At 39.5% G+C, this 12,991-nt stretch overlaps 1 protein-coding gene across 1 annotated transcript; it reads left to right on the forward strand.

Moving 5' to 3' along the window:
• Positions 1-7,798: 7,798 nt before the first annotated feature.
• Positions 7,799-10,126, forward strand: LOC132916036 (cytosolic endo-beta-N-acetylglucosaminidase-like). The gene is made up of 6 exons (XM_060975781.1): positions 7,799-8,244; positions 8,308-8,751; positions 8,832-9,006; positions 9,080-9,298; positions 9,573-9,801; positions 9,892-10,126. Exons 1-4 carry the CDS (start codon positions 8,219-8,221, stop codon positions 9,101-9,103), a joined length of 669 nt encoding a protein of 222 aa, XP_060831764.1. The 5' UTR covers positions 7,799-8,218; the 3' UTR covers positions 9,104-9,298; positions 9,573-9,801; positions 9,892-10,126.
• Positions 10,127-12,991: the final 2,865 nt, after the last annotated feature.

Consider the following 12,991-nt stretch of genomic DNA (forward strand, 5'->3'; position numbering starts at 1 on the left):
CCGCAGTCCTTCAGTAAATTAGTTACTTGGAAAAGGCGTAAATGACCATGGTTATGGACGGCTGCGGAACGCGTGCGTGTGGTGACAGTATGAAGACTGCGATGACAAAGGGCTGCTTAGTGGGGGGCAGCATGAGGCGGATATGGGTCCTCGCGAAGTAGGACTACACCGTAGGAAACCCCAATGATTCCGACATTTTTCTATAGTGGGGTCGCTGCCGATCGGTGCCTTCGGGCTCTTGTCGGTGCGCCGATCCGGTGCAGAGAATTTGGGAAAAGTTGGTGAGCCCACAGCGGACAAGACCACCCACCTCACTTTCTCGTGGGGCTCCCTGTCACTGTGCACTGACCCTAACGAGGATAGGGTGTGAAAGAGTGAATGGCACGCGGACGGGAATTCTATTCTATTCTTCTTTTGAGATCTGTTTACTTTTACGAAGAAAGTCAGCCTACGTGATCATTGACGCGTGCGGTGGTGTAATCCTAGGGTGGTGGGGGTTGTCTCACCGAACGACAAAGAATCGGTCCAAGACAGTCATTCTCCATCAAACATTCTAACTGATCAGTCGCATTCAAAAATTGTCAGAAGTCGAGTCGAATCATTAATTGTACGTATCGCTAAATAATTGTGACGCTCATATTATTGTATGACTAATTGTTGAATATAGACGATATTTTAACCTGTTAACACAGTGTTAAATTCATTAAACCGCCCCGGTTATCCTAATCGAAACACGGGGAACGACTACTTCGCGGCGTCGATTACACGAATCGTAGCGAGAATTTACGCCTCTCGCTGACGCGTTTTCTTCGCGACCACGTCTCTCCGCGAACGGTCGTAACATTTAGTCCTTCGAGCCGGATTCAGTGGTGAGTGAAAAGTGCACAACAGTGACACCCACTACCATACAGTGCCACGTGAATCCAACATAATCAACGGCGGAAGCGTCACCACTCCAGCGAAGTCAGTAACGCCAGGGCCGTCAATTCTGAGGAGACAAAACCCGGTGATTGAAAAACGCAATCGCGGAACCTCACGCCAACCACACACAGTAACGAGCAACGGTAAACTCACAGTTACAAGGTAAGCTCGTTCATTGCATTGTCCTTACAAACCGCCAAAGAACAAAAAATGGAAAACCCAGACCAAATTACCTCCTTGCACCGAAGACGAGGTGTCCAAATTGGTCTATTCACTACCGCGATCAAACGACTCGACGAATACGAACGATGCAGTCAAAAGAACAAGTCCATTTAACGGGGCCACCAGGCATGGATCGAAGACGCGTGGAAACAATACCGATTATTTCAAGACCAACTTGAAGATTTAGGCGAAGAACCAGACGCACGCACTTCCGAAGTCGAAAACACATATTACGATCTGACGTTACGAATATACGCGCTCATGGATGATTCACCAGCATCATCCTCGAACCTCCCAAATCGCGATTCACCCAGTACCGCCGAGCCGGTTCTGACTAAACTACCAGAAATTCACCTACCCACATTCGACGGTACAATTGAAAAATGGCATTCTTTTTATGATTCATTCTCTTCCATGATAGATCGAAACGAACGATTGACACCAGTCCAAAAATTCCGTTACCTTCAGTTATCTTTAACCGGGAAGGCCGCACAGAGTATTCAAACATTAGATGTCACGGACCTTAACTATTCGATTGCTATGGACACTCTTAAGGACAAATTTGACTGCCACCGCCAAGTGTGCCTGCGCCATTGGGATCTGATTCTCGATTATCCAAAAATAACCGAAGAAACACCTGAAGCATTGGACGATTTGCTCGAGACAGTTAAGATTAACCTTAAGGCCTTAGAGAAACTAGGTCAACCAGTCACCTCAGACGTCGTTCTGATTAGATTACTCACCTCGAAGCTACCAGCATCCACCATCCGCAAATGGCAATGCACCCTGCTTGATAAAAAAATGCCGTCGTACACGCACTTGATGGATTTTCTAAAAACACGAGCGAACGGCGATAGAGCAAGCTACACCACAAGCGTGAGAAAAAATCGGGCTAACGAATCACACAATCATCAGCAACGAACCGCGCCGCGAACCCACACATTTACCACTACAGGTAGGACGTTGGTGTGTCCAGCTTGCCAAGGATCATACGAAATCTGGCATTGCAATGTTTTCAAGGCGACATCGGTCAAGAATCGCCTTGAAACCGTCAAAAGGGGTTCTCTCTGCACAAATTGTTTAGGTAAAGGGCATTCTGTGGCTCAATATCCCGCCGGTTCATGTCGCACATGTGGACTACGCCATCATACGTATCTACATCGAGATCAAGGTCACGGCAAATCACGACCACATAGCGGCCGACCATCAGGGGATCGATCATCGAGCGGCCGATCATTGAGCGGTCGATCGTCGAGCGACCGATCAGCAGGCAGACGATCGCTACCTAGTTCACCGACACCGCGTACACCACCTCACTCGAGACGATCTGACGCGTCTCGTCGATCACCTCGCCGATCATCTCCCCGATCATCTAACCGGTCATCTCGCCGGTCATCTCACCGAACGTCTCCCCGAACGTCTCCCCGAACGTCTCCCCGAACGTCTCCCAAACGCGAATCTCGTTCGACACGAACAAATGTAATCGGATCAGATCTATCGCCGAGTCCTCAACGACAAGGGAAACAATGACTACCTCCAACGACTTTATTAGGGACCGAACCACATAAAACTGATTCAATCACTTCACTTCCTTCCAAACCATCGTACCACGATCTGTTAGTGACAGCACAGGTACAAATTCTGAATGATAAAAATCAACCATTCCGTTGTAGAGCTCTGCTAGACACCGGCTCTAGCATGAACTTCATCACCGAGAAACTTGCCAAGTCCTTGAGACTCAATCAACGGAAATGTTCGGTCCCAATCGGAGCTTTAAACGCGTTATCGACGTCATCGAAACGTTACATTACGGCCACAATCGCCTCAATCGACGGCACATACGAACGCACATTGACATTCCTAATTATGCCAACTCTATCGACTTGGGTCCCAGATCAGCCCGTAGATCGCCCAATGATACAAATACCTAGGAATCTCCAACTAGCCGATCCACAATTCCATAGACCCGCTCCGATCGAAATCATATTGAGCGCCGGACCAACACTAACATCCCTCTGCGTCGGTCAACTTGATATCAGCCATTCAAACAGGAACACCCATTTCTCACATTTCAGAGGCAGAACGACAATGCGAAGAACATTTCCGAAATCACGTCCAACGCACCGACGAAGGACGATACATTGTCGCTCTCCCATTTAACGAAATGACCCCGCCACTTGGATCCTCTAAAGCCTTGGCGACGAAGCGTCTCACATCTCTCGGCCGTCGGTTTCAACGAGATAAGCAATTCGAAGCCGACTATCGCGCCGTAATAGAGGAATATTTGGAGTTGGGACACATGACAAAAATCACCACGGACCACTCAACTGACGACAGATATTTTCTGCCACATCACGGCGTTATCAAGGAGTCCAGCCAAACCACAAGGCTTCGAGTAGTGTTTGACGGCTCTGCACCAACTACTACCGGAGTTTCATTAAACGATAGACTTCATACGGGACCGAAGCTACAAGAGGACCTATTCTATATTCTCCTAAGGTTCCGTTCTCATCAATACGTCCTTACAGGTGATGTCGAAAAAATGTATCGACAATTTCTTGTGCGACCAGAGGACCGAAAGTTCCAACAGATTTTGTGGCGTAATAATAAGGGAGAAGTTGACACCTATCAACTCAACACAGTGACCTTCGAGCTGTCAGCGGCTCCATATCTAGCCATTCGGTGCCTCAAACAATTGACGGACGACGAGGGACATCGATATCCACAAGCAGCAGAAGTCCTACAACGAGATTTCTACGTCGACGATGTTTTCACAGGAGTAGACACAAGGATCGAGGCACGATCATTGAGAACAGAGCTCACGGAATTGCTCAAATTAGCTGGTTTGAATATTCGAAAATGGGCTTCAAATGTTCGAGCACTGCTGAACGGACTTCCCGAACAGGACATAAACGACAAGCTTCTTCTGGGTAAGTCTCAAACTCTAAAAACTCTAGGTGTTGTCTGGGATTCATCGGACGATTCTATCCTGTATTCATCGGGCAATCACGTTTACTAATCCAACACGGGATCGGCATTCAACGCGCTAACGATATCAACTCTCGGGTTAAACAGTGTACGGTCCGACGAACTCCAAGATTTTCTGTATACGTTCCACGTGTTGTAAACGGTTATAAATATATTTATATTAGCTAAATATAGACTACAGTTATTCAACCACAACCACCCCTATTGTCTTAACCGAAATAAGGGGATCACCCTGCTCGCGGTGTCGATTCGTATAATCGTAACAGGAATTTACGACTCCCGTTGACGCGCCTAACCGAGACGCGTCTCCCCGCGGCTGGACGAAGTAACATATATCATAGAAATAAATTATTATTCGCGAAAATACAGATTTGTAACAATAAGTGTAATTTTAACAATAACCCTCAATGGATAAAAAATACAAGAAGTTTAATTACTACTTTTTGGTTTTTAAATAACGTTGCACAAGCAAACAGATTTTACCAGTCATTTCCTACTTTTTTGGATAACTTCGAATTAAAAACAAGAAACGTCTCCCTAATTGTATAGTTGCATAGATAACACGACCTTCTCCACGAGTTGTAGTTTTCGCACAGTCAATGCAGAAACTGCATACGCAACTTTTACACAGCTCGCAGCGAAAATGAAAGAATTTTATAAATCTTTTTCTATGCTTTATGGGCATTCAACCAAGAAAAGGAAATCACGCATAATATAAGTCATAAACTGTAGAACAACGCTCATTGCATTTAGTTTAGCGCAGACAATTTTTTTGAAAAAAAAAAACCCCATCTTGGAACCAATCGATCCTAGAAAAACGTCTTTTTCTTTAAATTACGTGGAATGATTCCAGAAATTAATAAAAGCAAGTTCCACGACGATAGAATGTAAATTGCAAAAGTTATTGTATTTAACAACAAAATAAAAATAATTATCATTGTATTTTAGCTATGCCTTTGAACGAAAACATTTTTTTACCCTTGCATATCTATACTATAAATCTTCTACATAGCGTAGAAGATCGGAGCATAAACTAAGGTAAACTCACATATTTTTCTTACAAATTAAAAATTTCCCGTTTCGTAAATTAATTAATTAATTTTACAAAAACTAACAAACGAATCGATTTGAAATTTGGTATCCTATTTTGATATGACTGATACCATAAAACCTCAATATTGTATGACAATTTTAACTAACGTTATAAACGATTTAAGAAAAAAATCTATATCGTTCCGAATCATATGATACAAAAACGTTTCTACTAAGAATTTGTTTCTAATACAATCAGAATACATATCAGTTTATTTCAAACAGAATATTCGTAGGAGGGCCGTTCCTCTCGTTTTGTATCGAGTCAGAGACCAGCTGAGCATCTTAGGAGTAACGATAGTGAAATGCAATTCAAATTGTATAATTGAGGAATATTACAAACCGTTGTAAAACGTATATTACTTACAGATTATCCAAAGTGAAAAGGTGTAAATTTGGCTGTATGTTATAGTTTCGGTTCACGATAAGGATCCCAATATTCTTCTTATTGATTCTTAGGAAACATGCACGTGTGACGATAACTCGACTTGATGATACTGCACGACGCATGTACAATGATAAGGAATAAGAACGTCTTTCAGCTTCTTTTCATTTCTGGCTAGTATCACACGCGACACCGAATAAAGATCAGCTATATTCTTTTTAATAGAACTATCCATTTTTTAACACGTTAATCAATCTGTTAATCAATCTGCATTTCTCATAAAAGGATAGTAACCTTTTATGTCGAGAAACCATTAGTACTGAACGAAAAACCTTTGGAAAAGCTGAATAATATAAATAAAATAATTAAATTTTAGGTTTTTGTCATTTTTTATCACTGTAATATTAATTATTTATATTGAGGTTATATAACTACATAATATTATATAGTGCTTTAAGTTAATAGTGTTATATATTAAGACGTCCTTAGTGAGGAGTCCCCACACTTCTAGCAGCAAAATGACGTTCGGTCCCGCGCGATTGTTCTGGCTATGGATATAGCACGTACATGTTCCGTATACTTTGTAGTTGCAGGCGACTGACTTGTCGAGATAAGTCGCAACTTTACAGTCGCGCGCGATCCTTAATCGCGGTAGTACGAATAAAAATTGTGCCATATTCGGCAATGGATTTTATAATCGCGTGGCTAGTCGCAAATGGAAAGCACGCTTCAGACGGCAACGTTGGAAGACCAGAAAAATAAAGCTCTTCTATCTCACAAAAGAAAGATACATACATATGTGTTTCCTTATTCTTTCAAATTTTGGCGCTGCTGCGCCAATTTACGGCTATTAAATATGGAGAGGACTTGGAGAGGTATTATAAGGAACTTTATTCTAATATTCAGGTAATTGCTCGCCACGTGTGATACTCGCCAGAGATCTAGGGCATAAGATTTTCACACTCCGCTTCTCTCTTTTTTCTCAACGGAGTCCTAGGCCATCATACAACGCTCGCATACATACTATGGAGGGGATACATACTTGTGTGTGGTTGTGCTCTCGACGTACAATACAAATGTACCATATGCCGCTCTTTGTTTGAAAAACCTGACTACGAAGTGACTACGAAGGTGATAAATGATAAACTTTTGACAACACTGATAACGAGTCAACAGTTCAGTACTTTCCTCAGAATCTTGAGGGAGAAAAATTACCTAGAGAAAATAATAACAAATTTGTTAAGTTTATTAATATATTCACATCGTAGACTGTAGGCGATACATTGTATGTCCCATGAGACATGCGACATGCCGCGAGACCAAGCACCGATTTTCAAATTTTATAGTTGGACATAGATACACAACTATCTTGTAACTATACTATTATTATCAGTACCAGAAATGCGTTCGGTTGCAATCGATCGTTTGGTAGCCGACATATTATTTTTGAAGAGAACGCTTTGTATATAGTAAGTATCTATACTAATAAATTACATGTATGTCTTTAACATTATTATTTTGTATAGTGCTTCTCCGTATAATATATATTAATATATAATATAAAATTTAAAATTTATTTCTGGTGACTTAAAGGACATAAGTATAACTTGTATGACTTGTGTATGGCTGTGCATTACGTTATTTGCAAATTAGTTAACAACAGTAATTAATTTAAGTTTTTAGTATTATCGTAATATTAAATGATTATTCTTAGGAACAAAATTACTCTGTACATGCACATATCTTAAGTTGCTAAAAGTTAAATTACAACAAGACATGTAATGGATTAATAGTGTACGATAATTAAAAAGAGTGTCATTTTTTATAAATTACGAAAAAGTTACTTATATCTGAACTAAGAAATGTCATAAATATCATAAAACGGAAGCAGAAGAAATAAAATTGAAAGAGAGAATGAGAAAGTGTAATATTTTAAACGTGAAGGTTAGGTGTTAAATTCTACTCAAATCAAATAAAATATTTAATTAAATATAAAAAAAAGTTAAAGTATTTACTTAGTTATGTTTATTCCAAATTGTTTGTTTCGATATAATTTTTGCAAAATATTAAAGAATATATACTTCTGTAAATAAGAATATTACTTTCAAAGTCGAAACAATCGTATAAACATTGATGTAGGTGCATTATAAATTCATAATTTTACTTTATATATTTTGTTTCAGTTAGAGAAATGAACATCTTTTTGTCCATTAGCAGTTGGTAGATAATGGTATTATATCATGAGACGTAATTTGATATGCTAGTTCCGTTAGATGGGAACACTATCTGCTTCGTTGTATATACAAGTTTCCGGTGAACCAAAATAAGAAGAGAAACCTTTGTTTGAGTTAATGAATTAAAAACTATTTGAAAGTGATCTGTGGAACAGTATAATTCAGAGAGATGAGGACGGAAGTTACAGAGTCACAACCTTTCAAAAACTTAAAAGAATTATTCGATAACGTGGGTAACTTGAAACCATGACCGGAAATTGAATAACTACGAGATTCAATTGATCATGTGTACAGTGGTTTAGAAATAAGCGCGGAAAGAACGCAGTTAGAAAAATTGGATAGAGAAGTACATCCTAAAACGTTGCTTTGTCATGATATGAAAGGTGGCTGCCTAGAAGACAGGTAATAGAAATCGCTATATTTATTAATTCATATATTATACATAATATACCCGTGATTTTTCAGATTTATATATGGATCAGAATCTTATGATTCTTACCTATTTTATCACTGGAGTGTTATTGACACGTTTGTGTATTTTAGTCATCATTTCATAACTGTGCCCCCTTTTGGATGGATTAATGTAGCACATAATCATGGTGTAAAAGTTCTTGGTACTGTAATTACGGAAAGAGAAGGTATCTGGGATGTTATACTTGAATCTCAGGAAGAAGTAAGAAGATTTGCAGATGCACTAATACTTGTTGCAAAATTTTATAAGTTTGATTGCTGGTTATTAAATATTGAAAATACCATTAAAAGTGAGCAAGTTAATAATGTAATTTATTTTGTAAAATATCTGACAGAAAATATTCATGAAGCAATTAGAAATTCTGAAATTATATGGTACGATAGCGTAACCAATGAAGGAAAATTAAATTGGCAAAATGAGCTTAATAGTAAAAACATGTAAGCTTATTACATTCCTATACTTTTACAATTGTTTCTGTTTGTAAATTTTATTTAATGTTCTGAATACAATGTTTCAGATATTTCTTTTTAAACTGCGATGGCATTTACTTGAATTATAACTGGACGAAATCACAATTGGAAAACAGTTTGGCACTTGCAAAAAATCACGGCAGAGATATTCATGATATTTATGTAGGACTTGATATTTGGGGAAGAGGTTGTCCTAGTGGTGGTGGATTTAATTCAACATATGTAATTACAATATTACTTATTTTATTGTAGCATATAGTCATTTAATATTTCATTAAACCATTATAATCTACAGGCTTTACAAAAAATACGACACTAAGGACTTTCTGTTGCGCTTTTTGGTCCAGGTTGGACTCACGAATTTTTCGTATCTAAGACATTCCAAGAAATAGAAGATCTATTTTGGGCACAGTTGTTTCCTTATTTATATGTTCATGTACCTATCTACGAAGAAGAAGTATTCAAAACATCATTTTGCTGTGGTAGTGGTAGCTTGTATTATCGCTGTGGTCAGGTATATTAGATATCTCACATTATTTTTAACAAACTGAATTTATCATAAAAGATATAACTTAGAAACCCGAAGTTGGTACCCTGCTGGGGATAGCCACCCACACGCTATGTTTATTTTTATTTTATTTTTTTTATTACCGATGAGATATGACACTTTACCAAATGTCCTTCAGGACAAATTGTAAAAACCAAAATAAACTATATATATATAAAAAAGAAAAAACTGAATTTATTACATGAATATATTATAACTGAAATGCACATATTTTATGCAGGCACTATATGAAAAGGATGGAAAAAGATTTAGACACAAACCATTTTACAATTTATCCCTGCAAAATCCACAAATTTCAGTACCTATACCGCACATGAAATTTACATCATCGCCTCAACTTCCAGAACCGAAAAGTGAAAACGATCGAAATGAGTGTTCGAAAGAACCGATACAATATGTTTATGAAACAAGGAAGAATGTTATTCGAGTATTAAAAAATCATATCACAGGTGAAGGAGTTCTATATTTTGTAATTAAATTTATGATACTTCACACAATTGTATTTTTTATATTAATTATGTGTTTAAATTCATTTACAGACTATTTCTCGTTCACATCGAATTTCAACAAGACATTGTAGCAATCATTGCTTATAAAGAAATGGAGTCGTCCATAGCAAACGGAAGTCAACACGAACCAATACTAGTTCTCGGCAATAATACCGGCTTAAAATCCATCATTCATTATAAATCAAGGGATTTGGTTGCCAACTGGAAAAGATGGTAAGTCTACAAAATATAAATTGAAATATTTGTAACATAAAAAACAAAAAATAATTAAACCTAGAAAACATTTTATTAGAAGAATAAAATAATTGTAGGGATATGTAATGTCATTACATTATATTAAATATTTATATAGTATGAGTTATGATTATACTCTAAATAAATGTATCTCACACAGATATATTTTTCTTGTTAAGAAAGCAGATATATATGTGTCCGGTTAACATTATGATTAGCTGCTTGTAAGGAATCTTCATTTGAACTAGACATTGTTATTACGCAATAGAGAAGATATCTACTAGTACAAATATGATTATCACAGAATTTAACAAGTACCTGTGGTAATTAGATATTCGAGATACTATTAACAATGATCTTAGGTTCAATAACGAATCCGCGGTTAACGGGATAACGAATATACTTTCTTCCAAAGTCTAAGTCGGACTCTTTGCTAAAAACGTGAAATATCCACTGATCGTAAGGACGTTGTTTTACTCGCTGATGAGATCGCACGAGAATGTTCTTCTCCATCACAGTGATGCTACAGAGAAAAACTATGATGGGGTGTGTCTCAGGGCACGAGATCATCGGATTCGTCGAGGACAACCCTCGTTCAGAAAGTGAGGAAAATGGACGTTGCTGTTAATTGGTTAATTTCTATGTATTTACTTAAAATTCTATATAAGAGTTGGTCGCAAATAATCTGTTAATTAAAAAAAAAATTTCTATGTTGGTGGTTAGAGAAAGATGCTAGCCGCCATTGGAAGAAAGTTGCTAGCGGGAAACGTCGTTCGTGAGGAAAGCAGATCTCCCGTATCTTCCCGTTCGTAGTAGGTGACAGATTCACGGACTGTTAGTATAAAGACTGTTTGTCAATTTGAAGGACCTTAGTTAACTAAATCCTAAGATTTATAGCGGGTCCTCAGGCTAGCTGAACATATACTGTGAATGATGCATCGACATCTGGCAATCATCTTGCCCGAAGAATTGGGTCTGTGTGTGGCGAGCCACGGGGCAAAGACCGTTGGAATGTTTACTGTTGGATGTCGGTACAACTATTTCTTTTTAAGGAGAGCTATGCAATTCTATACCTCTGTTAGGTCAACGCAGGGAGGGCGTAAGCCTATGGGGACTGGCAAACCCATGTTCCCGCAGCCAGGGAGGACCGTCGGAACGAGCGTTCCGCTTACGTGAGTCCTCTGTGTACTCCGCAGGGAAGATCGCCGAGAGTATGCGTGCGCTTAAGTGCGGCCATACTCTCTCTACACGGTCTTGGGTAGTAGCGCACCCACGATCGTGATGCGAATGATGGGACCGCCGGGATAATTCCCTGGGCACGAAAGTGTCACAGGTCCCCGCTTGCGTGAAGTCCCATCTTGGTCTGTTGAATGCCCGGTTAGCAGGTCACCGGGCCAGCAGTGACGTGGCCGTACATCCACACGGTGGTCCCACCAGCGACATAAGCTGGTACCATGGGCAGGACGAGTAATAGCCCGGAGGGAGTAGCGACCCCTCTGCTTGTCCGAAAATTGGGTATGGACTCGTAGTGGCGGTGGTTTATAGCCGAGTCGCTGGCTAGGCGGCCGGTCCCCCGGATGCGAGGTATCCCCACTCGTACTCTGGAAACGGTTACGCCGGCGGGTGAGCAGCGTACCAACTGCTCCGGAACCGTCCCGGAAGACGGTAGGGCCTAAGGAAAGATGGCCCCGTTTTACCTTAGACGAGCGAAGGTGCCTGCCAGGCCTAGCTACTAAAGGAAGCAAGTGTACTGGGTACCTTGTGCGTCGGTCGGGCGTGAACCCGACCCCGTATGGTCCTAGGGGACCCGGGCCCTGTATGAGGTTCAATCCAGGTAAGGGTACCCGTAAAAAGAGAATACAGACTGTCTGTCGAGACAGAATTCTCTGGTCACGTGCGCCCTTTCCGATGCGTGGACCAAAAAGAGGAGGGACACCTCGCGGACCCCGGTTGCGGAGATAGATCTCGCGACACCTCAGGGCCTGCAACTCGAACGGGGGAAGCCCGGCGAGCACCGCCGCTGCCGCCGCCGAAATGGTGCGAAAAGTCCTGATGGCCACCGACCTGTGCAGTCTCCTGATCGCTCGGAGACTGCGGCTGCTGGCTGCTGGCCCTCAGGTTCCCTGCCCAGAAGCTACTCGAACTATGAAAACATTAACATGGACATATCAATAACTACAGCAGCAATATGAACAAATTTGTTTTCAATTCTTTTAACTATGTTTCTCTTTTTCAATAAATCTAAAAAAAGTCGTACATTAATAACCACAACAAGACACTAATACTGTAAAAATATAAATGTGGTAACTCGACAATTTCAATGTAAAATCAGCTTCTAAAATATTTCCGAATTTCTTAAAAATCGATTGCTCTAGTCAAAAATTCTGAAAAAATTTACATTTACGCCACTGGGTAGAATAACCTTGATTTAGAAAATGAAGTCGAATAATTTTTCATTGAGTAGAACAAAAGAAATAGAGCTTGAACTATAAATTCCGCTTCCCGTTATAATTATCATTATAGTAGAGCTTGCGACCTGATTACTTTGCGGTAAAGATTCTCCTCAAGGAATTTATTGAATGATATGCACTCAAATTGGTTTAGCGGCATTTTTATCGTGCTTATTCCACTGTACCCTTTTATCCTTGACCAATTCTTTCAATTTCTTCATAAACATTTCTTTATAAATACATTTTTAAAAACTAAATAACTCAGGTTCGATAAAAACCTGTTAAATTTTATTCATTCTAATCTTATTCATTAATTTTTATCGTTTTATCCAGTTTGATGTAATGTGTTTAAAGAATTCATTGGATGAATTTTAAGAACTTCTATGAATTTTACAAGTTGCGCGATACGAAGGTTCAAACGGAAGCTATGATGGAAATTTAAAACA

Source organism: Bombus pascuorum, chromosome 1 (assembly GCF_905332965.1).
Source record: "Bombus pascuorum chromosome 1, iyBomPasc1.1, whole genome shotgun sequence".
Lineage (NCBI taxonomy): Eukaryota > Metazoa > Arthropoda > Insecta > Hymenoptera > Apidae > Bombus > Bombus pascuorum.